This window comes from Penicillium hispanicum (assembly GCF_028827665.1).
Source record: "Penicillium hispanicum strain IBT 35686 chromosome Unknown utg000005l_segment0_segment0, whole genome shotgun sequence".
NCBI classification, from domain to species: domain Eukaryota; kingdom Fungi; phylum Ascomycota; class Eurotiomycetes; order Eurotiales; family Aspergillaceae; genus Penicillium; species Penicillium hispanicum.
This window is the reverse complement of record NW_026623197.1, coordinates 175,514-202,091: the sequence shown is the minus strand read 5'-3', so window position 1 is coordinate 202,091 and position 26,578 is coordinate 175,514. Positions and strand designations below refer to the sequence as shown.

Sequence of the window (26,578 nt, the reverse complement as noted above, 5' to 3'; positions counted from 1 at the left end):
TGGGATCGGGGACGCGGCCGAGTGGCATAAGCTGCTATTTAACACGCATAGCCATGCAGCTGCCCCTCCTGCTGCTCTCCCAGTCTCGTGGGATCTTCCTCTTTTCTCCTGCATCGTCCCTTTGCTCTCTCTTGTTGAATTCTCTTGTTCCACCATGGCCAAACGTCCTAACTTCCTCGTCGTTGTCGCCGACGACCTCGGCTTCTCCGACGTAGGCTGCTTTGGTGGGGAGATTCGCACCCCCAACATCGACCAGATCGCAAAGGAGGGACTGCGCTTTACAGACTTTCATGCAGCCGCAGCATGCTCGTACGTGTCCCTATGCAACCCCTGCAGTAGGTAGTTCACTGCCGACGACTGACATAGAATCTCCTCAGCCCCACACGCGCAATGATCATGACAGGCACCGACCACCACATCGCCGGCCTAGGGAACTTGATTGAGTGGACCAACATCTCCGGGCAGAATGGGCCCAAGGGCTCCGCCATGAGCACTGCACCCCAGCGCGGAATGCCCGGCTACGAGGGCTATCTGAACGAGCGGGTCGTGGCGCTGCCGGAGCTGCTGCGCGATGCAGGATACCACACCGTGATGTCGGGCAAATGGCATCTGGGTCTGACCCCGGAGCGATCGCCGCATAAGCGAGGATTTGTGCGGTCCTTTGCCCATCTACCTGCCTGCTCCAACCATTATGCGTACGAACCACAGCTGCGGGACCAGGACCAAATCCCAACTTTTATTGAGGCTAGCTACATTGCGCTGCACACGGAGGATGGAAAGTATGTACGCCATCTTCCCGAAGGCTGGTATTCCTCCGATGGCTATGGCGACAAGATGGTTGACTACCTCCGCGAGTGGAAGGAGAGCGGTGGCAGTGCGGGGCCTGATGGTAAAGGCGATCGTCCGTTCTTTGGCTACCTACCTTTCACGGCACCACATTGGCCTCTGCAGGCGCCGCGAGAGTACATTGACCACTACCGCGGTGTGTACGATGAGGGGCCTGATGTGCTGCGCCAGAAGCGACTGCAGCGGCTGAAGGAGCTGGGCATGGTGCGCGAGGACGTCGAGCCGCACCCCGTCGACGCGGAGGAGGTCAAGCCATGGGAGGAGTATACACCAGAGGAGCAAAAGAAGTCAGCCACCGCCATGGAGGTCTTTGCCGGCATGGTGGAGTGTATCGACTCGAACGTGGGCAAGGTGGTCGAGTACTTACGATCGATCGACGAACTAGACAACACCTTCGTGTGTTTCATGTCCGACAATGGAGCGGAGGGTGCTGCCTACGAGGCCTACCCAATGGTGCAGAACGGTGTAATGCCGCATTTGCAGAAGTACTACGACAACAGCCTGGAGAACTTGGGCAATGGCAACTCATTCATCTGGTACGGTCCGCGCTGGGCGCAGGCCGCCACTGCCCCTTCGCGCCTCTACAAGGCCTACACCACCGAGGGTGGTGTCCGTGTTCCCTTTACCTGCCGTTTCCCCAAGAACATCGATATCAACCCCGGCGACGCTACCGCCGCCCAGGGAGGTATCACTGATCAGTTCGCGACGGTCATGGACTTGGCTCCCTCCATCCTGGATATGGCCGGCATCAAGCACCCCGCGCCCACTTACCAGGGCCGGGAAGTGGTGTCGATGCGCGGTCAGAGCTTCCACCCCTGGGCGATTGGAGAAGCCGACCGCATCCACCCACGCGACTTCATCCAGGGCTGGGAGACCTGCGGCCGGGCCGCGCTGCGTTGCGCTGACTGGAAGATTGTCTTCATCCCCAAGCCAAAAGGCCCTGAGCGCTGGCAGCTCTACAATCTTGAGAAGGATCCTGGTGAGATTCACGATCTCGCGGAAGCCGAGCCCGAGAAGCTCAAGCAACTCCTCAAGCTGTGGGATCAGTATGTCCTCGAGACCGGCGTTATCCCTCTGTGTCCAGATCTCGGTGACTTCTTGGAAGCGACCGAAGCCCAGATGCCGGAGAACGCATGGATGGAATTTGATTACTGGAAGCAGGGCGCGCGCGACACGCCAGAGAAGTTCACACGCCAGCCGCCCAGGTTCCAGCGTGTGGTGAAGCAGATTTAAGGGAGACATGGATGGGAAGTTGCATGTAACGATACTCTAGACCTGATCACGATTCGATGATGTGAAGATAGAAATTCCTCGAGGCTTTCCTCACTCCATTCACCTCTCATTCAGATACCTCTAATCCCTTATATCTCCTAATCTCCCCTTCTTAACTTTCCTTCTTCTCACCCTACCACCTTCCACCATACCCCACCGCATAGACGATTTCGTACATTTTCATCCTGTCTCATCTCATCGCTTATCTCTGCGTGGCCCAAGATGGAGACACGCTCAACGCCATCGTCTAATCCCCAGGCCGAGCGAGACAAAGTCCAGCGGGGGCCGGCTAGCGACGAACGCCAGCTAGCGGGGGGCAACGTCAGCAACATATCGTCGGCTAGCCGACAGGAACGAGCCCCGCATAGTCAGGCCTAGTAGGTCTCCTTCCACCTGCAGTCGGTAGTGCTCGCAGCTGACATCCGTGAAAGTGCAACCCGAAGACCCGTCCCAACAGCAGTATGGCGCGGCCATGACCATTCGGCGGTCTCAGGCACGGCTGATCTCCCTGGGAGATTAAGTAGAAGGCCCAACCACGAGGACATCGACGTCGCGACCCTTTGCAGTCCTCCAAGACCTGGGATGGCTGCAGTTCGAAAGCCCACAGCCCAATATCACCAGCATCACCAGAGTACTGCCTAGGGGGAGATGCTAATAATCAAGCATGGGAGAGACTCGAGGCAGCGCTCGAGCTCCTCCAGGCAACGCATCACACTGACCAGCAACGAGCGCAGACCATGGAAGGTCTTATTCATACTAATGATGTGACTCTGTCGGTTCTTCGTATAATCGCCACCCGTACTACTGTGCCTGGCGAGGAGGTACAGCGCCAAATCTCGGCTATTCGAGAGCAAGTACGCGCTATGCGAGGCAGCGGTCATTGAGACTAGTGATACATAGTACCTGCTTTTTCTTGCGCTCCTATTTTTATCTTCGGAAAATATGTCGATGGAATTGACGAACGGGGTTTCAATCCTCGGCATAATAATACTCTTTTTGTGACCCAAATGAAGCCATTCCCAGGTTCCTGATAGGCATTTAGATATCATGACCTTGATCCAGTAGACTCTCCCCAAATATCTTAACCTCTGTTCCACCTTTCCATCTTTCCTTCTTACATCCATCTTCATCTGTTCTGTCCGACATGAATCCTACATCACCACTGTCGTCTCGCTCTCTCGCGGTCTCGCGGTTTCTCGTGTGCCAACTGCCATTGAGGAAGGAGGGCAAGGAAAGCGCTGTAGCCTCATAATCCAACCAATGTCTGCAGCAGTGGTTCAAGACAACTGACGGATTGGGGACCTCCTGGCCGCCAAGAGCACGATTTTGGCGGAATGGCAGGGGAGGGTTCAGAATGCCGAGCGATAGGTCTCTCGGTGCAAAGGGTATAGAGCGCTGCCACTGGAATACCACTGAGTTGGATCTTGAAAGTAGCTCGAGTTAGCCAGGAGCAAGGTTGATGAGTTAAAGAGTTTGGCTGTCTGCGGGCCCGGGGAAGTCAAGACCACCAAATCCAAGGGGGGATGGGTATACAGGAAAAGAATACACACGCAAAAGCTACAGAGACATTCCCCGCTGCCGTCGATATTCCCACAGCTGGTGCAACTGGTCAAGCAGCATATCCTTGGTCACGATGATATCGTGTTCTCCTGGGTTGACTGCGATCCTAAAGAATCATCGCGAATCGTGTAGCTACCCATGTAGATACATATGTAGGCAAATCTATCTGTGAATATCTTTGAGGAATCAATAATCCCAATAGGGTGCTGAACGTAGTAAGAGTATCGATACATAACTACGACATCTCTTTGAGCCTGTATATAGTTATTGACTAGGTAGCTAGTATGTCATAAACAGTCTTAACTGGGACATGTGAGATTCCTGGTAAAGATTGACGAGTCACAAGTATATTCTTCAGTTCAGGATGGTAGTTGAGAGCCATTAATCTATCTCCTCAGTCTATGAGAAATAGACTTCCCGCCAACACTCGGTAGGAAGCTAAGTGTTTTGTAGCCGAAAGGAGCCCCGCGAAGCGTTGTTGTATATTTGCAAGGTTGGCATGTCTTTCACTCTATAAACCACACCCGCCCCTACACCTTCTATCCGTGTTGAATCATGAGGCCTCGAAGAAATGTCCCAAGGTGCGACCACATTCAATATGCACCATTTGCTTCAGCGAGAACCCATTCCGTCAAGTTCGCAATGGTCAAACTGACCATCTTCGTCCGAGGGATCTCGTGCCCGCCGCCGTGATTATAGGTCCGGCGCTTTGCAGGATCACAGATCCCAGAGAGATGCACGCCCGCTGCATACCGCGGATCTTTGGTACCGTAGACATGGACCGTGGGCACGGAGATACGAGTCGGACAAGTGATCTCATTGCGCAATTGTTCTTCGGAGAGGCCGCCATCCAGCGACTCTAGCCCTGTCCACCGGTCTCCGCCCTGCGCCAGAACCGCCGTCGACCCAGCCTGCTTGTTCAGTGCCGCGCGCGACGCGGCATCACGCTCCTTCGCTTCCGCCGAGACGTGGAATCCCAGCTCCTCGAGGATGTAGAGTGGGCCGCCGCCGCAAATGAACATGGCCGCCTTAAAGGGCGGCGGGAGATGCGGTGTCTCTTCCTGGTGGAAAAGCAGGAGACTGGATGCAACCACGCAGCCCTGTGAGAATGCCATGGCGAGGTCGTACGGTCCGTGCTTGGCGATATACTCGTTCAGCCGGGCGCACGCGTTGCGCACCTCGTCGACCGCGACGCCCTCATACCAGGAATAGTAGGGCGGGGGGTAGAACAGGTCCACGCCGGCGGCGGCAGTGCTGGAGAACGTGCCGTCGAGGAAGTCGAATTCGATGTCCTTGTTTCCGAGCTGCGCGCGGAAGGAGGCTGTGGGGGCCGGATTAGGACGGCTGGTAGAGGTGGAGCGGAAGTTATAGCTTACCGGTCTGCGACCGGAAAATGGCACCGCTGGTGCCTTTTCCGTGGAGACAAAGGACCTTCATTGTTGATCGCAGGGTGGGGATTGGAGGAGGCTGCGAGAAGTCGGTGTAGGAAGGGAGCCGGATATGGCGTGGCGGTGCCGAGGGGGAGCTGTTAGTCGGTTGGTGGATGATGGGATAAGCGCGCACGCTGCCGAGTCACAGTTAATCTGGCTATTAATTGCAGAGACGCGGTGATCAGGGGGCTTAGTGTTCATCTTCGGAGTCCGACTTCGAACGGCAGACCGGCACTTGGCTGTCGCGACTAAGCAGCGTGGGGTTCCTGATAAGCTTGGCGGGTCGCGAGTCTGCGATCCATGGATCCCGCCAACCTTGGAAGTATGAAATATGAAATGATCGATGATCGAACACTTTTTCCCTCAAAAACCGCCAACCATGATAACGCCATTACCCCCTCCTATCGCGTGTTGAATACTGCAATATCGGGGAAGATGGTTGCCGGCAGTCATCTGGCGTGTCATTCCACGCTGATGCAGTACGTCGACCTCTGAATGTCACCCAACCAGGCATTGAATAAGCGCGCACTCGCTTGTTCGGAAGCAATTTGGCATCTGTTGATGATTGATACCTCGGTATGCCTGTATGGTGCTGCTCGGATTACTCTGGACCGGTGTGAGCGGAGCGATAAAGACAGCATGTATACCTCGTCCAAGCCATGGGTGCGAGTTGACCTAGAGGAGAAATTTGGCAGCAAGGAACCCTACACCAACCAGACAGGCAAGGCTTGCAACCGAAATTTCCTTGCAACACAATATCTAGTGGGAGCGGGTTGCATTGGGTCCGCGGTTTAAGCTTATCCCAACCCTTGGGGACTCACCTTGTAGATTGCGGATCGGCAAGCACGCCAATTAAAACTATTGCTGAAACGCTCTGTCTAAGACTCTTGTACATTATGGGACTATGGTTGACCTTTTCATAATCTGTACAGTCCTGACTCTTGCGACTTCCGAGGGGCTACATTTGCCTGTGTCTAGATACACAGAAGACAATCTTGGAAGCCAGATACAAATGCCTACCTGGGACATGTGGGCTGCTTCTCTCGCAGGGCTGTTTGGAGCTCTCCGAGAGATACTACATACTACCACGGTGGCCAGATAGGCTTATCGCAATCTGCCCAACTGATACCAGAGCTATTAAAAGAACTCGATGATATGTCTGCACCATCCGTCGCCATACAGGGGATAATCATCCATTGAGGAACAAGGGGACTCTCGTCTGACAGCAGTTATAGCTATTTTTGGCGGCGATGATGCATTGCTGGCACTGGCTGTAATTGGAATGACTGAGATGTGTCATCTATACTTCGGGCGGCGGTTTCAAGAGTAGAGCTCTGTGTGTCATGGTCTCCGGAGACCTGGCCGCTTGCGATTCGCCAGCGGCAAGTGTGGCATGGATGCTCGGCCCGCTGCATGGAATTGGGTCGTCAGTTAGTCTCCAATCGGGGGAGGGATGGCACAGTTTCCGAGGCCTAAGGATTGCACAAGGTGTACTGGGTGTGCTGGTACAACCAAGCACAGCAGTTTATCGATCGGGTGCACCGTCGGGTCGCTCCGTCGCGAAAATGATGCACCAGGTGGCGCTGCATGCAGCTCCTTTAGGATATCTGGGACAGGACATGAGCACGATAGTTCAGACAGGCCCATACTCCCCAGTGTGCGTGTGTATGAGAGCCCAAACTTTGCAGAAGGGATCCGATCCTCGATGATCGCGAACAGGGGGAGAATGGCGACGAGGTCGAATAAGATGCAAGAAGAAAGCAGAGAGCGAAGCGGATTGCGAAGCGATCACTCCGCGATCACCTGATCCACGCCTTCGTTGCACCACATTCGTCGCCTCGTCGTCTTTTCATCTGCATTGCGCGATGCATCATCCAGGTCACGCAGGACGAGGACCTCCGATCTTCATCCCAACTATGTACGCCCTTGCCGTGGCCCTGAAGCAGTTCGCAGTTCGCAGTTCGCAACTCACAGTTCGTGGTCGGAGACCAGAGATCGCCCGGCTCTGAACTGTCGGTGTCGATGAGTGGAGTCGCGCGACAAGGAGGGCTCCGGCACGACTCCATCCCAACTCGCGCTTCGTGGCCTTGACTCACAGAACACCGGGCGCGTCTCCCTAGGAACCGCCATTTGATTTCTCTCAGCGTCCGATCCCTTGGGTGTTGTCTCCCCACTCGCTGCATCCTATTTGCCGCCGTTGCCGGGGACGTTGGGCAGAAATGGGTCGCTCGACTGCATCACTTTTTCTCGCGCTCGGCGGCCTTGGGATCCTCTTCCTGCAGGCCGCTCGCGGGTGTGTCTGAAGGAGATTCGGCCTCGTTTAACGACTCCTCGCCCATATCCTCCCTGTTCCACGCTTGCGTCGTGGGTGTTTTGTACCGCTACACGAAGCAAGAAGACAGCCCGAAAATAAAAAATTGGCTGGTGGTACCCACTCCCCACTCCACCAGACCCATGTTTCTCCATGATGCTGCAGCGCTGCTTTTCCTATCTGGACCATTGTGTGCCCTGATTCCCAATCCAATCTCGCCCTGCGATGCTTGCTCCTGCACCGCTTCCTGCAGGTGGGGGTCGTGCTGCCCTCACCCGGCCCTAATCAAGCACCGGTGCTCCCCAACTCCTCATGCCGGCCACCACTGCATGGAGACCGAGGGCGACGTGGTCCAATAATGGGCCATGTCCTCGGGCAGTTCATTGATGACGTTCCAGGGCCCAAACTGCACGGCAGCCAGTTGTTGTCGCCCACCCGGAGAGCGGACGAACCCTTATACGCTGCCTCACCATTGCGGTCCAATTGTAACTCTCTCGTCGCCAGAAAGACAAGCATATGCTTCTTTCCCATTTGGTCTTCTAATACAGCACCACCCGGCCCGTCCTAAAGTTTCTCTACTTCTCATTCTGTTCTCAGTCCTCTCCTTTCCTTGTATTCGGCCTGACAGCAGCTTGTCACCATCTTATTGTTCCATTCTTCTGGCGTCACGCGCCACTCAGCATTGCCCACCTCAATTGATGATACGTCATTAACTCGGGGACATGGGGGGCAAGAACTCGAAAAAGAAGAAGAATAAGAACAATAACACTCGCCTCCCAGCCGGCACGACTCCTAATCTTGATCCGGATCCTCAAGAAACCAACAACGAGCCCGCGCTCGAACCGGCGGCTATAGATGCCGAAGATGCCGGCATTCCAGTATGCAAAGCTCCCTAAATATGAGTATCAGACTTTCGAACGGCGCTATCAGACCTTCGATCGCAATACTTATACATTCTCTTACTATCCTATTCTCAATTCCAATACCGATCGTCTGACGGGGGGCAAGGACCAGGACAACAAAGACCCCAGTTCCGAGGAACCGAAGCAGGAGGAACCGAAACAGGAGGAACCTGCCGCTCCCGCCGCAGAACAACCCAGCAGCTCTCCCACTGAGGGCTCAGAAGCACCAGAGTCTGCAGGTAAGTAGCACGTATGAGATAAATGATACGACCAGTGGAGGAATTCAGAGTACATTGGCTGTGCGGGCACTCACATAAAGCACGCAGGGTCTACGGAGGCAACGACGCCACCTGCCGAGGCTGGCGAGGCTGGCGATGTCACTGGAGATGACAAGGCCGAGGCCAAAGACACCCCCGCCGCTGAAGAGCCTGAACCGAATGCAGAGGGCGATGGCACAGCCGAAGAACCTCCTACGACGGACGCAGAGCCCGAGAAGACCGAAGAAACCCCAGAAGCAACAGACGACAATACACCAGCAACTAATGACGGCGGAAGTGGAAACAATGGTAAGCACCATTCAATCATGCATCATATTCGTGGCCTAATAAACATATAGACGAAGATTTTCCAGACTGCAACCCTGAGGCCGGAGTTGACGAAGTAGAGGCCGAGAAGGAAGAGGCTGCGAAGCAAGCTGCAGAGGATGCGAAGGCCGAGGAACCTCCATCGGAAGCCAAAGATGAACCTGCACCTGACGCCAATCCGCCGGCTGATGAGAATGCTGATCCGGAGGCTGGGAAATCCGAAGACACTGGTGAAGACAAATCCCAGCCAGACGGAGCACCGGCTGCTGAAGCCACAGAAGAAGGGGCCCCTGCTGCTGAAGGTGCCAATCCCGGGAAAGATGAATCTGCGGAACCCTCTGGCACTGAGCCCCAAGCCCAGTCGGAGGAACCTCCAGCATCAACGGATGCGGAGCAGCCAGCAGCGCCAAGCCTTCCCCCAGCGGAGAGTCCTGCAGAAGATAAGCCCTCCGAGGAGCCAGCCTCAAGATCAAACAAGAACAAGAAGAAAAAGGACAAGAAAAAGGCTAAGAAGGGTGTAAATGGAAAGCCTGCCAAAACAGCCGATCCTGAACCCGCTTCGGAACCAGTGTCAGAACCAGCTCATGAGCCTTCTACTGTTGCGGCATCTGAGCCAGCTGCTGAGCCCGAATCCGAGCAACCTGCTGAAACCGGATCTACGGAAAGCCCAACACCAGAAACCGCGCCAGAAGAGCCCTCTGAGGCTAATGCACCCCCAGAAGTCACAGGTGACGCAGCCGAGGAAGCTGCCGAAGCTGGAGAAACGCCCAAGGAATCAACAGAGATCGCGGTGACAGAACCGCCAGCGGCCGAGCCAGAAGTCTCACCAGAACCTGCCAAAGAACCAGAAGCACCGCCGCCTGGAGAGCCCGCTGCACCCGAAGTATCCCAAGAAGCAGCAGAGCCCCCGGTTGAGGCGGTTAAGGCCCCTCAGGAGCCATCCCTGGCCGAGGCTGTCACAGCAGACCCTGAGCCTGAACCTAAATCTGGCTCAGAGGCAAAGGAGGAACCAGTCGAAGAGAGCAAGGACATACAGCCTCCGCTTGCCGATACGGTTCCAGAGCCGCCTGCAAATAAATCAACAGAAGAATCAACCGACGGGACAACCCCAACCGATAATGCTGGCGAAAAGCCTGCTTCTGAACTAGCACCGGAAGAACCCCCAGCTGAAGCAGAGCCAAAGCAAGAGCCAGAGGTTGCGGAAGATTCACACTCCGCCCCCGCTGATGTTGCCGAGGGACCTGCCGAGGAACCTGCCAATGAAACGTCACCAGAGGAGCCTATATCAGATGCGCCTTCTGCCAACGAAGCAATCCCCGCAGAAGAGCAACCCGCTGCTGCGACGGCGGAATCTAGTGGAGAGGAGGCGGAGACTAAGACCGCGGAAGAGACTGCACCTGAAGAGCCGTCTATTCCAGATCATGAGGACTCTCCTGGGCCTGCCAGTGATTCTCCCGCACAGGCGGAAACTGTCGAAGAGTCTCCAACCGAGCCCCCACCTGAAGAGGCTGTCAAGAATGAAACTCCGGCTCAAGATGCTCCAGCTGCTGATTCTACTGATGAGAATCCTCCTGTTGCGCAACCTGTTGCTGGGCCAGCTCCGGAAGAGGCCCCGCCTAAAGCAGAACAAGAGGCTACAGAAGGGGCACTAGCCGGGCAACCTCCGGCCGAGGACGCAGTGTCTGAAGAGCCTGCAGCAACTAGCGAAGAACCAACATCTTCCGAAAGCTCTCCTGATCCCCCCAACGAACAGATCCCTCAAGACCCTACACCAGTTGAGCCAGAAAGCGTCGATCCTGCCCCAGATGTGACACCCGAGCCACCAGTTTCGGAGGAGCAATCTCATTCGGAAGAAACTGCTAGTGCTCAAGTCGACGAAACGCCCGAATCGCCACCTGCGGAGGAGTCAGCTACGGATGATGTTCCGGCTAATGAATCGGCTCCGGAGCCTGCACCCACTGAAGAGCCGGCACCTGAAACAAAAGACGCGCCAGTTGAAGAGGGGACTCCTGCCGAGGCGCCGGCCCCTGCGCCTGCAACTACTGAAGAAGCTCAGCCTGCCGCATCTCCCGAGGAAGCTCTTGCCGAGACAGCGGCAGATCAGGCCAAGGATGTCCACGTAGAGGAGAACGCAGCTGCAGAGGAAGCTCCGACTGAAGAGCCACCGGTTGCTGAAGCGCCTGCTGAAGAGCCTCCTGCTGAAGAGCCTCCTGCTGAAGAGCCTCCTGCTGAAGAGCCTCCTGCTGAAGAGCCTCCTGCTGAAGAGCCTCCTGCTGAAGAGCCTCCTGCTGCTGAGCCTCCGACTGAAGAGCCACCGGTTGCTGAAGCGCCTGCTGAAGAGCCTCCTGCTGAAGAGCCTCCTGCTGAAGAGCCACCGGTTGCTGAAGCGCCTGCTGAAGAGCCTCCTGCTGAAGAGCCTCCTGCTGAAGAGCCTCCTGCTGCTGAGCCTCCTGCCGCTGAGCCCTCTGCCACTGAACCATCTGCTGAAGACCCGCCGGCTGCTGAGCAGGCTACAACAAAAGAGCCAGCAACTCCAGAACCCGCACTCGAGGATGCCACACCGACAGATCCTGCTCTCGAGGAGGCTGCGCCTACAAAGACACCTGATGATTCAGCCGAGGCCGTCCGCGAGAACCCCCTTGAGGAACATCCGGATGATTCAGTAGAAAAACAGGCTTCTCGGCGACGGAAGAAGCGATCACCAGGAGATCGTGAGCGACGATACTCGAAGACATCATCTGAAGGGCGCCGAGAACTTCTCCAGCGTCAAAAGAGCGAGCGCAGCGTGTTCACTAACCGATGGGCGAAGGCTCTGGAGGAGGCCCGCCGTCAGCACGACGAAAAGAAGAAGGCAGAGGCAAGGGCCCAGCGAAAACAACAGGCTGTCGTGGATGATAAAGTGAAGAGTGGCGTCCCTCCAACTGAGAAATCTAAACGCTCTGACCGCTCGTCTTCCAAAGAGAAGGAGAAGGGGAAGGACAAGGCAAAGGAGGCAGAGCCCCCTGTGGTTGAATCGAAGCCCAAGCGTCGTTCTTCCGACCAAGAGCAAGCCCGGTCCTCCAAGGCTTCATCCTCCTCCAAGCAGATGTCGACTTCTACGCCCAAACCTCGTGCCTTCCTTCGCTACATGAGCAATGGACAGTCAGATGTCAGCGGACCTCTTCTGCGAGTCAACAGCTCCAAATCCTCGACGCCACCACCATCCGAACGACCTCGTCGGGCCTCGACAGCCCAAAGCCATGGCAGCAGCCACCGTGAACGTCTGTCGAACGATGAGAAGCTATCTAGCGACCGGTCCACTGGATCACACTCCCGTCGCGAAGAACGACGGGAGGAACGTCGCCGAGAGGATCCGGCCCGGCATGAGAAGCACGAGAGGAAGCCTCGAAGACGATCTACCGAGGAGGCCGAGTCGAGCAAGCCAGAGGAGCGAGAGAAGAAGCCTGGCAGCTCGCGCCGCCAGCATCAGAGCAACAGGGAGAAAGAATCGCGTTCTCATCATCGCCGGCACCGACATGAGACGTCCCCGCCACAAGAACCGTCCAAATTGAAGGGGATTTTCAGAAGTATTATTGCTTACTGAGCTAAGCGACCTTTGTTACCATTTCGACCTTGTCTTTCACTATATGGATATTGGCCCGTTGTTATGAATAGTTGAGTGTTCAATGATGTATGATGTTGTATGGCTGTATGACTTTTCCCTATTCTCTTTGCATTCAGCGTAGCCACTGCGCTCTTCGGACATTTTCTACTTTCAGATTACCCACTTCTTGGATCTGTTAGCTCAACACGTTGATGGACAAGGTCAGTAACACTAGTAGGGCCATCATCTCTGAGGTTGTATGGCGATGAATCCACGTTGGGCGTGTTCCCCGAGCATATGGATAAAGAAAAATCCCCGTCGTCGATAACAGAATCCCATCAACTCACTCTCTGCAGGGTTTTTCCTCAATTCGACAATTCTCGAGCCTTCAACCCCTCTTCCACTAGTTTGAACTGTACCACGGTGAAGTATGTACCATATGCGATCTCCCAATCATGCTCAAGAACCATAACAACTCCCAGGAAGGTCTCCCGGTGGCGCCGCCGAGTTTAATTTTCCCTCTGATATGCCGCTTCTCGCCCGAGATTCAATCTCTTTGTTCGCCCGCTACTTCGCTCAATCTGTCCCCCTGGGTGACCAACGAGTTACCCATTGCCACCCTCCATCCACCCCGCTGCTGTAGACGGTGGATCAAGATCCACAAATTTGTGGGTTTTCGGTATGCCATAACGGGTAACCCGCGACCTCTGGAGCCCCCAATGCTCACGTCGCGGTGTTTTCGCAGCAAGCCGAGTCGAGTGTAATCGAGGCTGCTGGATGATTCGAAGCATGAGGTATTCCGTGCCCTGCGACGAAAGGTTGATCTCTCAAATGGATTGCGGTGCTAATTTGGAAGTCGAAGACTAATACTGATATTGGCCCAAGTGTCTGGTCATGGCTATAACATGTGAAACTCCATCATGTCCGTCATATTGTACTACTATACACCTATACGGCAGAATCCGTGAGTACATCTGAGTGTTTCCGCGCCCTCAAGGTCTGACATTCCGTTGCTGACTCGGGATTGTTTAGCTGCATATGTTCGCCCGGTACTCTCTCCGATCCAAGCTGAATGCAACCTTCAGCGGCCATTCATGGCCGATCGGTGGCCTATCCATCCATACTGTCTGCGCTCTGTACATATGAGTTTAGACAATGATAATCCTTCGGAGGTCTTCACTCCGGGTCACGTCCGAAAACGGTATCTGCTTCGCGGCGCGTATGCTGAGTTCACTTTGATTCTACGCCAGTGCCTAATGCAATTATCTAGCAGTACCATGTGGCTAGATCGATCGTGCCCGTTGCTCGCGTTATTTCTGCCGATTTCCATTTCGGGGTACCCGCTCCGGCTCGAAAGCAGTTGCTATGCATCGACTGCTCACGATGATGTGCTATTTGAGGGTTGAGATAACGAGCCATATGTAACTCACCCCTCGGGAACTAGAGATGCACTGAAGCTGCGGGTAACTGTAGATATTACTCCGTCTTGGTCCCTCCTTCTGCAGCCATCTCTAACGCCACGTTCTAGATGCCCGACTCTCGCTTCAAGCGGTGGAACCCCTGACCCGCCATTGGAGACAATACACCAACGTGCTGAGAGACATGATAGCTTGACGTCATCGCTAAGGATTCTCATGGACTTAATTATGGATCTCGTAACCCAAGGCTCATGATGACCGGGACTGCTGGTTACGGGAAACGATCAGCGGGCTATCCTCGAGACTTGAAGTATATCTCGCCCTCTTATTCTCGTCTCTAGGAGCAAGCCTCTTCCTTGTGTTATGTGATTGAGTTCAATGGGAGACTAGTCTTTGGCCACCCAGATTTTTATTCTCAATCTTTGTCACCTGAGCATCCCCAGGCAGATTCATATTCGTCATGCCTCACTTTCAGGATGCAGACTTTGGAGTCGGAGTCACTCCTTCCCAACGAGATCAGCCCGGAGACCATCCTATTCCCACCGAGTTGGGAAATACTATGGAGGTCCCGGCTACCCGCAGTTCGATCAGCGATACTTCCGCTATCATGCATCATCTCAGCTTGTCACCGTCCATGAAGGACCGCCGGGGATCACGCAACTCCTTTGGCGTGTCTCTCCCGATCCCACGATCTCCACGGATGTCGCAAGTGCGACGGTCGACCACGGGTCGATCTAGCTTAGCTCCTCGAGATATTCTCGCCGCTCAGGTCCAAGATATGTCGCAGCGGAAGGTGGACGCGGTCAAGAACATGGCATTTGCATTTGACATCGACGGGGTTCTCGCTCATGGAAATGAGCCCATTGAAGATGCCAAGATTGCTCTCACGATGCTCAATGGCGACAATGAATTGGGAATCAAGTTCCCCTATATTCTGCTCACGAATGGTGGCGGCAAGCTGGAAGAGGCTCGCTGTGCACAACTCTCGGAAATCCTCGAGCAGCCGATTTCGACCGATCAGTTTATTCAGTCGCATACACCGATGCAGGCATTGGCCGAGTACTACGAAACAGTGCTTGTTTGCGGTGGGGAAGGCTTCAAGGTGCGCGAGGTTGCGGAGAGCTATGGGTTCAAAAACGTGTATCATCCCAAGGATATTCTCGCGTGGGATCCCACGATCTCCCCGTGTCGTACCTTCACCGAAGAGGAGCGTGAGCAGGCCCGTCTGGAGGATTTCTCTCAGATCAAATTCGACGCGATTCTGGTCTTTGCCGAGTCGCGCGATCAAATGACCGACTTCCAGGTCATCATCGATCTCCTGCTCTCGGAGAATGGTCAGCTCTTGACGCGTGCGAAGGATCACTCGAGCCATATTCCAATTTACTTCTCTCAAGGCGACCTGGTCTGCCCGACTGAGCATAAAGGACCGCCTCGGCTGAACCTGGGCGCGTTCCGGATCTCCCTCGAGGCGCAGTACAAGGCCCTCACCGGCAAGGATCTCGAGCGCGTCGTGTACGGGAAGCCTGAGCGGGCGACCTATATCTGGGCCGACGAGGTGATGGCCTCCTGGATGGAAGAGATCCACCAGGAGAAGCGTCTCCCGGAGCATATCTATATGGTCGGGGACAACCCCCAATCCGACATCATCGGCGGCAATCTGTATGGCTGGAACACCTGTCTGGTCCGCACCGGCGTTTTTCAGGGCAAGGAGGGAGAAAATGACCCTCACAACCCGGCCAATTTTGGTGTCTTCGACACCGTCTTGGGAGCCGTCCAGGCTGCGATCCGGAAGGAGATCGGGGCGGATTTCCAGTTCCATTGGAATCCGACGATCAACCCAATTACGGCCGGAGACTCTTCGTCGGCCATCGAGTGAGACTGCTTGCTGATTAGGGGACTTTCAGACAGACCCATAGGAGGAAAATGAAAGAACGGGGAATCCAGACCCGCGAACGACTGCGTGGCACGCGTCAAGGTAGACAGACGGTCCTAGAAATCTTTTCTGTCGTCTCTCGTTGTAATGGACTAAATCGTCCGTCTTTGCATTAAGACGTCGTTAGAAGATATTCCATCATACCTAGAAAATGTTCTATCTTTATTCGCTCGGAAACAATACTGTGTACTTGCAGCATCGAGAATCCAACTCCACCCTAGTAGTAACGACTGTATAGTAACTGTCGTAACTATAGCAACAGCCACGGTCTTGGCGAGTTGGGCGTGTAGGTGGATTAGGAAGTGATCGACATTACTCGTTGGGGCAGGGCTCAACCCTAGCTGGCGTCCCTTATAACCGCGCCCTTCTTCCCCTTGTTTCCTCTTCTATTCTTTCTCTTCCATCACCTCGTCTTTGGTCATTCTGCCGTCTCGAGATCAACTGAAGTTCGACTGAGAGTCTGATTCTCGTACACCACCCTCACGGGTGGTGCCTCGGCGCTTGCCAGTTGCGTATGTGGTCATATGGATATTCGGGCACATTTCCCCCTTTCTGCATCAGTGTGCAGAGAACGCTCGTGCCAACACGAGCCAAGGGGGAGTGTGTTGTGTGGCGGGGACACCAATAAGAACCCCAACCTGGGCAGCTCACAGGGTGAACTGGATTGATGTCCGGAAGGACTGGCTGGAGTCGTCGAGGAATCTGGGCGTGGCCGTGCCATCCCTCCAAGACTCTCCCCACCATGGCCGTATTCTTGAGCATCGCCTGCATCGTACAGCGGGGATCGGGTTGCTGACGCCTGATCCCCATCGCGCTGAAAAGCCAGGACGAAGCCGGCGTGCACGATGGCGCATCGCCAACGAGCCCAAGCTGGGAAATTCCTCTACCTCGGTAGAGAAAAAGGAGGGTGGTTTTTCCCCTTGAAACGGCACTCATCCTAGTCACCGTCCTACATCCGCGGGGTCGATCCCATCACCCCACCGCAGTCGTGGAAGGCGGCCGGGGGGTGCAACATGACTCCAGTCTTGGAGGGACCTGCTGTGGCGGTTCCTCGACGAGCCGGGCAGGTTTGAAGCCGGTCTGGCTCGGCGAGGAATCAAGACAGAAAGTGAATTGCTCGATAGCGATGGACACGAGTGGAGTGGGCCCGGGGGCAGTGCCCGGTTGGATCCAGCGACAGGCGCGCCACCTCCACTATAATCAAATCAATCTTTGCGGTCCAACATGCATCAATCAATCTCCTATGCACCCAGATATACATGTTCACATGGTATGACTTGCTATCTATACTGTCCAAGACGCATCAAAAATTGTTTGAAATCATCGTTACCATAATCAATGGCCAAATATTCGAAGATGCTGCAGTTTAAAAGCGCTCCATGAGTCGCTTGCGCACCGTCCACATGCGAGCCCGCTTCCCGAAAATATACATGGGGATCGACATCAGCAGGCAAATCAGCTGGATGCCTCCAATGGCGAGGAAAACCGTGCGGGAGCCATCGGATTCCAGCCAGTTCTCAATGAAAAGGGAGAAAATGAGACCGTGGAGCACATCTGGAGGCGAGCGGTGTTAGGACCTATCTCAACGGGAAACGCAAGGGGCAGAACTCACTCTTGCTAAAATTCAACGTCACGAGCGCCTCGCCGGCATACTGACGGTAGCTGTCCAAGCAGAAGGTGATGGCGGTTGTGCTGCCCAGACAGCAACCGAAGGAAATCAGACCGAAGAAAATCGTAGGGACGATCCACGCGTCCATCGCCTGCGCGCTCCAGCCAAATCCCATGAGACCGATGGTGGTCGCGAGAGCGATCGGGATGGCCATCACCAGACGGAACTCGGGTTCGTAGATGCCACCATTGCGTCGTGTCAGGAACCGGGCGACAATGTCGGACACTTTGCCTGCGACGGCGGTGCCCAGCAAACCACCGATAAAAGGTGAGATGTAGATCAACCCGGTCTGGAGCGCAGTGAAGCCGTAGTGGTGGGAATTTTCGTAGACGTAGGAGACCGACTCCGAAAGCACAATCAGCCAGCCAACAGACAGGGCATAGACAACTGCTGACCATAACACGGATGGGTAAGCATATAGGATGAAAGGCCGAGCGGCGATCTTCAGCCACTTGTCTTGGGCGATACGCCCATTCCAGACCTTGAGCAGTTGGCTATAAGGGATCTTTGGTCGTTCACGTAGCCGGTTGGTGTATTGCACGGCCGAGCTGTGTGAAAACCCAGGATCGAGAGACTCGCTGCGTGAGGGGGATAACGCTGTTTGCCGGGCTGCTTCCAGGTCTGCTGGACTTGGGGGTGGAATGACTACCGGAGAGGGCGGGTGAAGAAGACCCTCGTCTTTATCCAGGGCCGGGGTGGAAGGCTCCGTATCAACTTGGCCTTCAGCCGTGACGCGTTCGGTCTCCGGAGAGACGTGATCTGATTCATCTCCTGTAAAGTGCTTCTCATTCTCTGGCTCCTCGACAGCGAACCCAAAATGGGCATGCTTAGGCTTTCTCGACACTGGTGCCGTGTCGGTATCATCATGGGGCTCTGGCGAGTCGTCGGCAACTTGGACATGAGAGCGGCGCCCCCGGAATCCATGCGACACAAGATCAGAAACTGTCCGATGGGTGTGCGGGCGCTTATGCGAATGTCGAGGGCGAGGGGTCCGGTCCCAGAAGGTCTCCGGAACAAAGAAGAATAGAAGGAAGAAACATCCACCGACGATGATAGAAACCACCCAAAACACCCAGCGCCAACCGAGGCTATCAATCACGGCTGCGCTGGCTAATGGAACCAAATTCTTCCCACCAAGGAGCAAGAGCGTGTAGATTCCAACTCGGTATGCTCGCTCGTGCAAAAAGTAGATCTCGGCGATGGTCGCAGAGGGCAGACATTCCACCGGGCTCACTGCGATTCCTTGGAAAATGCGAGCAACCACCAAGCTCGGGTAGTTCGGGGAAAGCGCGCACCAAACGCCCGAAATGATAAAAAGTACAGCTCCCAAAAGATAGACGGGGCGCTTTCCGAATAGAATGGCGGTTGGCGACATGATGACCGATCCCAGCCCGAGACCCAGCATGTAAAGTCCGGTGGTGTATGCCACTTTCTGGGTGGTAACGTGGTATGTTGACGCAACGCCAGTAAATCCGGCAGCCAGGATGGTAGTCATACCTCCTCCCATCAAGCAGTAGAAACCGAGAGAAAGCAGCGCAGCATCTCGCTGCCAGACTGGCCAGTTTAGAGGATCATTTACGGAGTCGTCGGGCTGAGGGTTTAGGACAATCAATCCGTCCGCAGTCCTCTTCTGTTGTGGCACCACAGACCGAGAAGAGGAACGGGAAGGCGGGTTGGTGGAGGGGATCGACGAGGTCGACATTCGTTGCGGTTGATGTCTCAACCCCAGCGGTTCATTGCGATTCGACGAGAGCAGAAGGATCGTTCCTGTATCGCGATCCCAAGGCCGAAGGTTAGCACCAGCTCGAATCTCATAGCCCTGACAGGACTGCCATAATCAAAAGCAACCTGTAATCGAAGCGCGCTGAGGCTGCCCAGGCTCCGTCACTCACCGGGTACTTCGTCAGTTTGCTTGTCACTCAGAATTCCTAGTGTAGATTTCGACCGATATGTGGGTTGCTCGTTTGCCCCTTGCTGCTTATCTGCCTTCTCTCCAAACATACGCTTCCAGCGCGAGGCCCTCTGCTCCGAGCCAGACTGCTGTGATTCGGCCATAGTGGAAAGAGGGTGTGTTCGTTCTCCCGCGGTTGGATATGTATGCGATCAATCTGAGCTGCAAGGCCAGCGCACTAAACGGAGCATCTTTAGTTAGGACGTTCAGTCTTTCCCCGGTCCCATCTCCAATCATGTGGAGTCTCGTGGCTGATTAGGGGTTGCGTTCATGAGTCACTCACGTCTCTATGCTTCCCAAGAAGCTCAGGACCGGTGTATGGACCGTCGATAAGCCGTCGAAGTGAGCCTAACAGTAGCTACCCCGCTCCAGGCCAAAGGAATGGAGGTAAATAGAAGATGACCGGGTCTTGAATGTGTTTAGGAAGTAATCACCGCTTGCGATACAACCCAAGTAGCGGTAACAGAGGAACGGTCCAGGACATAGCTTGATAAGATTCCGGGGGAAGTATGCGTAACGGGCGAAGGACCCCTGGGGAGGAGAAAGCAAGTTGAGAAAAGGAATGGCAATAAATAGAGAAGCAACCTAGACAACCCAAGGGCTCAAATCAACACGATCTCAGTGGATGCGCAGTGCGGAGAAGAATGATGAAAGGACGCTGAGCGCCCGCATTTCCGTTTCCATGTGGCCCAAGGCGTGGGCGGTGAGCTTCTGGAGACCCGCTTCCTTCTTCCTGATCCCCAATTGAATCAGACTGGAAATCCAGTCGTCCTCCCACTCTCCACCATTGGGGTCTGCGTGCTCGCGAGGTCTTCACACCGCACAACTCTACGATATGCAGCTGACTGTCGTTGTGTGGCCCGAGGGCAGCCATCCTCACAATCGGAGTCCGGCCTGCGCAGCGTCCACGTTTCCGGCGGGAGCACAAAGTTATCGACCGTTATCTCACTGGTCCAGTTAGAACGCCAGCTCCACTCGACGATCTGCAGTCCGCGCGAGATAAAGCCATCGCAGCGGGAAACGACCGTGATGTGCTCGCGCACGGCCTACCGACGCCGGTGAAAGCTACACTGGGGCCGCTGCGCGCAGGTGGCCATTCCTGAGACACGCCAAGCGCCCCTTCTTGATCCCTGGATCTGGCTGGTATGCCCAGTCCTCGTCCGGGGACGCTCTCGTACGCTAAGGCCCCAAACCGTGCGGATCGGTCGTCTCGTGATTTTGGCTCAGATGATTTTCTATGATCCTCTCAGCTGACTCGGGCGCTGTATCAATGCCGTCATCGTGCAGTGCGCGTTCGTGGGCAAGGACACCTGACAACTTAAAAAAATGCGCCGGCGTCCAAGCTTGTGTGAGGTCGGTGCTGTGTCGACAGGCTGTCGATGCTGTCACTCTGCAGCTGCTCGTTAGTCCGCGTATAGCCTCGGTGCTTGGCGGAACTATGACCGGAAGGAGGGTAGAGAAGGGTCTCAATGTATTCAACCACTGGTACTTGTCTCTCGGTTTTAAGCCTGCTGGATGCCTGGAGTTCAAATTGCGGATGGAATCCGCAGAGCAACCAAAGTAACAGCCGATCTTGCCACCATTGAACACTGGCCCACTAAATCGCCGGTCGAACCCTTCCCTGTCAAATGCAGCTTTGATTAGCGCCGATACGCAGACCTTGAAGATTCGGCCGGAACGATTGGAGCATCCATGTCCTCCCGGCGGACTAGACCCATTTCTTCAGCCCCTGTCGGTGTTTGTTGTTTGCTTGCTTGCTTGGTTTCTGTCGGCAGAAATTACAGTGTACAGTGGTAAAACTGTGCGTTCGCACTTTTTGGCCTAGTGGTACTGAAAGGGCTAAAATCACCTGATTTTCCATGTTGACAGTTTCTTAGTCTCCGACAAGCAAATGCTGCTGCATCCCTGAGGCCGCAGTGAAATCCCACGCGATCGCTGTGCTGACTATTATATCAACCAATTCCATCTTTTTTATCTAATGTCATCAAGAGATATAGATTACCGGTCAAAAGCCTCGTCAATCATTCCGCAGAGCCGGAATATGCAACACTATGTCTTTTTCCTGGGGACCCTCGTGGCATCATGGCACGAGCTCAGTGGACTACGGGGACTTTTCATGAGCGCGTAAGAAGTTCATCAAGCCGGCATATTATTTTCAGGAATTCCATGTATATGGCCAACCTATCACCCATTTCTTCTGCTAATTTGTTGACGCCCAAAGATGAGCGATTCACGAAATCAAGATTCGGCCTCCCGTCGTAATGGGGAAGCAACTCCATTACTGCCGGCTTCAAATGACCAAGAGTATTCTATACTTACCACATACCAAAAGCGACTTATCATTCTAGGAGCCGCACTGGCATCGGCTTTCTCGCCCTTGTCGGCCAATATCTACTACCCAGCGCTGAACTCCATCGCCAAAGATCTTCGAGTTACTCCATCCCAAGTCAACCTAAGCATCACCACATACATGGTACATTGACGAGTGGATCCCCTGTGGAGGGAATTCCAACTTGACCGATTGTTCGCTGACCGGTATCTGGTCTGTTAGATATGCCAGGGCATTGCACCGGCATTCACGGGCTCCCTGGCTGATCAAGCCGGACGTCGCCCAGCTTACATTTGCTGTTTCTCCATCTACATCGTGGGCAACATTGCTCTCGCTCTCCAACACTGGTTCCCGGCTCTTCTAGCCCTTCGAGCCGTCCAAAGTTGCGGTAGTAGTGGGACTGTCGCCCTCGCTTCTGCTGTGGCAGCTGATATTATCACCTCTGCAGAGCGAGGGTCATACATGGGCATTGCATCCCTGGGAAACATCATTGCTCCCTCACTGGGCCCCATCGTAGGCGGTGTTTTGAGCCAGTACCTAGGCTGGCAGGCGATATTTTGGTTTCTGGCAATCGTAGCCGGTGCTTTCTTTGTTCCCTTTCTACTCTTCTTCCCAGAAACGTGTCGTTCCATCGTCGGGAACGGGTCAATTGCCCCGTCCGTCTGGAGCCGCTCACTTTACAGCTACATGGACCAGACAACGATTTCGGCCATACCACCTGCTCCTAATTCAGTCCGTCGCCTTGGGATTCCGAATCCTTGGGCAGCCTTGCAGTTACTCTTTCGTCGACCGCTAGGACTCATACTCCTCGCAAATGGCGCAGTATTTGGAAGCTACTACGCTGTCACGGCTGGAATTCCAGCCCAGTATGCAGCGCTATACCACCTGAATGACTTGCAGATTGGACTCTGCTTCATACCCGCCGGTTTAGGGTCGCTCCTCAGCGCGACTGCAAATGGCCTAATTGTGGATTGGAATTATAGACGAACACGACTCAAAGCCGGGTTACCAGTTTGCTACAACCAGAAGCATGACATGCTGACATTTCCCATTGAGCGCGCAAGGCTACAAATTGGCCTTCCTATGATTGTGAGCTGATATAACTGTCTCTGATAATTTGGGTTGCTTGTTCTGATGGCCTCGATAGGGACTTGCTATTTGCACTATTGCAGCGTACGGCTACTTGATTGCTCAGGAAACACCGTTATTCATCGCTTTGATGATGGTGTTCCTCATTTGCTTTTTTATCACGGCGGCCTACAATGTTATGAACATCTTGGTCGTGGATCTAAACTACGAAACCCCGGCTACCGCCATGGCCGCGAATAATCTGGTTCGTTGTTCCCTGGGGGCCGGAGCTGCTGCTGTAGTAAATCCACTCATCCAGAGACTTGGAGTGCAATGGACATATCTAGCTGTCTCGGGGCTTCTGTTCGTGACCAGTCCTTTACTATTAGTTGTCTACACCAAAGGCTGGGGTTGGAGACAGAAAGATGCCACAATGAGTGAATCAGTATAAGCCCATTAGTCGGCAAGGGCGCTGATTTATCGATCAATCTCTATTTTGTCTCTTCTGGTGACTCAATCTTCAGTTTTGACACGAGAGTTTTGTTTCCGAAAGAACGAAGCAGATGCATAGCCATTACGCAACGGGTCGATGCATGAAGCTGAGGTCCCGTCGGACAAGGACTCCGAAGCGGCAGATCGAACCTTGGTTAAAAAGCGGCAGGGAAAGGCTTCAGCCGCTTCACATTCTGGATTCAGCAAGCCCATATCCTTTTCATTGGTCAAGTCTAAACCTTGAGGCAAGTCACGCTGGAGTTTGGCTGGCCGCGCCTCTATGAGCTCATGGATGACAATAATGGCCACTATCGATGCTCTCTTCCGGCACTGGGGGCTTCCGAGGTATAATCTAGCTTCTTCCATCTATTTCTACGCCAGGTCAATGTTCTGTACTCACCAAAGTCCGAGGCAGTAACTGCTTTCGCGAAGAGGCAGACCTCAGCTCGTTCACATTGTAAGCCCCGAGGATCGTAGTTGAGTCCACGAGAGCTGATGGAATATTTCACAGATATTGCTCTGATTGATCCAAAGTTCCAATGCTCTCTTCGTGACCAAGTGGAAACCCCCCCTTCACTGCTACCTACAATCCTCATGTCCGAGCGGGAAGAGAAGCAAGTCTCATCATCGACCGACAGCGACGACATTTTCATCGACCCATCAGAAAGGACAGAAGACTCGAATGAGAGATACTATGCAGACAATGACCCCAGATCCCAGGAGACGTCGCCGCCTGCACCTCACGTCCACTTCCGATCCAATGACAGTTTCCGAGAAGATGTCGCTCGCCAGTCGCCATCGGAAGACCTTGGTGCAGAATGGGATAAGTCGCATCGCCATGATATGGCACATCGGCCCTCGTTGCCATACTCTCATGAGTCTGCCGATATCGCCGATACGCCCGCTCAGGATCGAATGCAGCCCGCCGACCAGGACCACATAGCTCCCGGTGAAATGCCGACAGCAGAGCAGGAGAAGCCGGCTGAAAAGGGACAGGGAGAGGAAAGAGTCATTGAGCCTGGAATGTTGAATCTGCAGGCTGCAAAAAGCCGCTTCCGCGCGGCGACTCGGTCGCTCAAGGAGAAAGCAGTGCGTCTGGGAGAGCTGATGGGCCGGCCTACGTCGGGAGGTGACGATCTACATGCGGGTGTGTACCGAGCTGACTGGGCGACTGGGAGTGAAGTCCCACTGTCGGATGTCACGGACAATAAGCACAAGACTGATGAAGAGAAGCGACAGCATCAGAAAGGAAGTAGCTCCGAGGCCCATCGGCTGGTGCGAGACCTGACGCAAGACCATTCCGCCCATCGTCGCAAATCCCGCCCAAAGCCGTATCCGCATGGGGGAACGGACTACGTTGGAGGGGAAGACGAGTCGAGTCTGGAGTCAGGCCTACGGTATCGCTCTGGTGGTGGTGGGATTCTGTCGCAGTTGATCAAATTGAATGGTGGACAGCAGCAACAGCAACAGCAGCAGAAGCAGAAGCAGCAAGCTGCGGAACACTCACGATCTCCGAGTCAGTCCTCCATGGAATCTACTTCTCATGATGCGGCACCATCGAGTGCGGCGTCTTCGGTATCGGGGACAACAACACCAAAAAAGGGCATGCCCAAGTGGTATAAACGGCCCCCGAATACTTCAACCTCAACCCTGATCGGCGCCTCGGACAATATGAGTGGAGCCAGTACCCCGGTATCCAGTGAAGTACTATCGGCTGCTTCGAAAAGACGCGGGAAGCAGTCTGATCGCAAGGTGCGACTGGAAGATGAGATTCGAGTGACCATCCACATCGCGGAGATCATCTGTCGACAGCGGTACATTATGCAACTGTGCAGGGCACTGATGGCTTTCGGTGCCCCCACGCATAGATTAGAAGAATACATGCAGATGACCGCCAAGGTTCTTGAGGTGGACAGTCAGTTCTTGTATCTACCTGGGTGCATGATCATGTCGTTCGATGATCCTTCGACCAGAACGACTGAGGTGAAGCTCATTCGAGTTGCGCAGGGTGTCGACCTGGCGCGTCTATCCGACACCCATCTCATTTACAAGAACGTGATTCATGATGTTATCGGCATTGAAGAAGCAATCCAGGAACTGGACGAAGTCATGAAGAAGAAGCCGCGATTCCATAAGGTGATGGTTGTCGTGGTCTATGGCCTGGCCACCGCAACAGTTGGACCGTTCGCGTTTAATGCACGACCTATCGATATGCCCATCATCTTTCTAAATGGGATGCTCGTCGGAGCCATGCAGTTCGTTGCAGCACCTCGCTCGGTGCTCTATTCCAATGTCTTTGAAGTGACCTCGACTGTGATGACGTCCTTCCTGGCACGGGCCTTTGGGAGTATTCCACGGGCTGTCGTTGATGGGAAACGACAATATCTCTTCTGCTTCTCCGCCATTTCGCAGGCCTCGATCGCGTTAATTCTGCCGGGGTTCCTGGTACTATGTAGCAGTCTGGAGCTCCAGTCTCACCAAATCATTGCCGGCTCGATCCGAATGGTATACGCGATCATCTTCTCATTGTTCTTGGGCTATGGCATCACCGTCGGTACAACTATCTACGGTCTTATAGATAATGCTGCAGTGTCGGACATCACCTGTCCAAGTCAGGGCGCCTTCGCCAATCCATACGTGGCCCGATTCCCATTCGTGGCCATCATGACCGTGTGGCTTCTGATCATCAATCAAGGAAAATGGAAGCAGTTGCCACCCATGACTATCATCGCGTTGTCTGGGTACATCAGCAACTACTTCAGCACCAAGAAACTAGGGTCAAACTCCCAGGTAGCCAATACCGTCGGTGCATTCACGGTTGGCATCATGGGAAATCTTTACAGCCGTCTCTGGCACGGGCATGCCGCCACGGCCATTCTGCCTGCTATCTTCGTTCTGGTGCCGTCGGGGTTAGCTGCGACCGGATCGTTGATTTCCGGCGTGCAGTCGGCAGACCAGATCCGTCAGAACGTTTCTTCTCATGGGTCAGGTAGCTCTGCGCCTGGGGCTGGATTGGCGTCCAATAACTCGGCATTCAGTTTGGGATTTGGTATGATCCAGGTGGCCATCGGCATCACGATCGGCTTGTTTATAGCGGCACTGGTGGTTTATCCATATGGGAAGCGCAGGAGCGGGCTGTTCAGCTTTTGAACTGGCAAATATTCGTATCTCTCATCGAATTATATACATCTCGGAATTCCCAAGGCATTGTCCTGGTGCTAAGATTACAG

The 26,578-nt window shown here is 54.4% G+C and overlaps 8 protein-coding genes across 8 annotated transcripts; 5 read left to right on the top strand and 3 right to left on the bottom strand.

The window, feature by feature from the left end:
• Nucleotides 1-154: 154 nt before the first annotated feature.
• N7459_005514 (arylsulfatase) lies at nt 155-2,079 on the top strand (the record flags this gene model as incomplete). The annotated part of the gene is made up of 2 exons (XM_056944698.1): nt 155-309; nt 378-2,079. The coding sequence occupies 2 exons, from the start codon at nt 155-157 to the stop codon at nt 2,077-2,079; spliced, it is 1,857 nt and encodes a 618-aa protein (XP_056799033.1).
• Nucleotides 2,080-4,271: 2,192 nt separating this feature from the next.
• On the bottom strand, nt 4,272-5,115 carry N7459_005513 (putative EF-hand calcium-binding domain protein; the record flags this gene model as incomplete). Its single annotated transcript, XM_056944697.1, has 2 exons — nt 4,272-4,999; nt 5,055-5,115. 2 exons carry the CDS (start codon nt 5,113-5,115, stop codon nt 4,272-4,274), a joined length of 789 nt encoding a protein of 262 aa, XP_056799032.1.
• Nucleotides 5,116-7,345: 2,230 nt separating this feature from the next.
• N7459_005512 (uncharacterized protein) lies at nt 7,346-7,608 on the bottom strand (the record flags this gene model as incomplete). The annotated part of the gene is made up of 2 exons (XM_056944696.1): nt 7,346-7,489; nt 7,540-7,608. 2 exons carry the CDS (start codon nt 7,606-7,608, stop codon nt 7,346-7,348), a joined length of 213 nt encoding a protein of 70 aa, XP_056799031.1.
• A 675-nt stretch (nt 7,609-8,283) lies between these two features.
• On the top strand, nt 8,284-12,488 carry N7459_005511 (uncharacterized protein; the record flags this gene model as incomplete). Its single annotated transcript, XM_056944695.1, has 3 exons — nt 8,284-8,560; nt 8,648-8,887; nt 8,974-12,488. 3 exons carry the CDS (start codon nt 8,284-8,286, stop codon nt 12,486-12,488), a joined length of 4,032 nt encoding a protein of 1,343 aa, XP_056799030.1.
• A 1,878-nt stretch (nt 12,489-14,366) lies between these two features.
• On the top strand, nt 14,367-15,782 carry N7459_005510 (HAD-superfamily hydrolase; the record flags this gene model as incomplete). The annotated part of the gene is made up of 1 exon (XM_056944694.1): nt 14,367-15,782. One exon carries the CDS (start codon nt 14,367-14,369, stop codon nt 15,780-15,782), a length of 1,416 nt encoding a protein of 471 aa, XP_056799029.1.
• Nucleotides 15,783-17,205: 1,423 nt separating this feature from the next.
• N7459_005509 (putative MFS transporter) lies at nt 17,206-19,563 on the bottom strand (the record flags this gene model as incomplete). Its single annotated transcript, XM_056944693.1, has 3 exons — nt 17,206-17,393; nt 17,452-19,336; nt 19,408-19,563. 3 exons carry the CDS (start codon nt 19,561-19,563, stop codon nt 17,206-17,208), a joined length of 2,229 nt encoding a protein of 742 aa, XP_056799028.1.
• Nucleotides 19,564-21,680: 2,117 nt separating this feature from the next.
• On the top strand, nt 21,681-23,307 carry N7459_005508 (uncharacterized protein; the record flags this gene model as incomplete). The annotated part of the gene is made up of 3 exons (XM_056944692.1): nt 21,681-21,932; nt 22,011-22,877; nt 22,936-23,307. The coding sequence occupies 3 exons, from the start codon at nt 21,681-21,683 to the stop codon at nt 23,305-23,307; spliced, it is 1,491 nt and encodes a 496-aa protein (XP_056799027.1).
• A 635-nt stretch (nt 23,308-23,942) lies between these two features.
• On the top strand, nt 23,943-26,498 carry N7459_005507 (threonine/serine exporter family protein; the record flags this gene model as incomplete). Its single annotated transcript, XM_056944691.1, has 1 exon — nt 23,943-26,498. The coding sequence occupies one exon, from the start codon at nt 23,943-23,945 to the stop codon at nt 26,496-26,498; it is 2,556 nt and encodes an 851-aa protein (XP_056799026.1).
• Nucleotides 26,499-26,578: the final 80 nt, after the last annotated feature.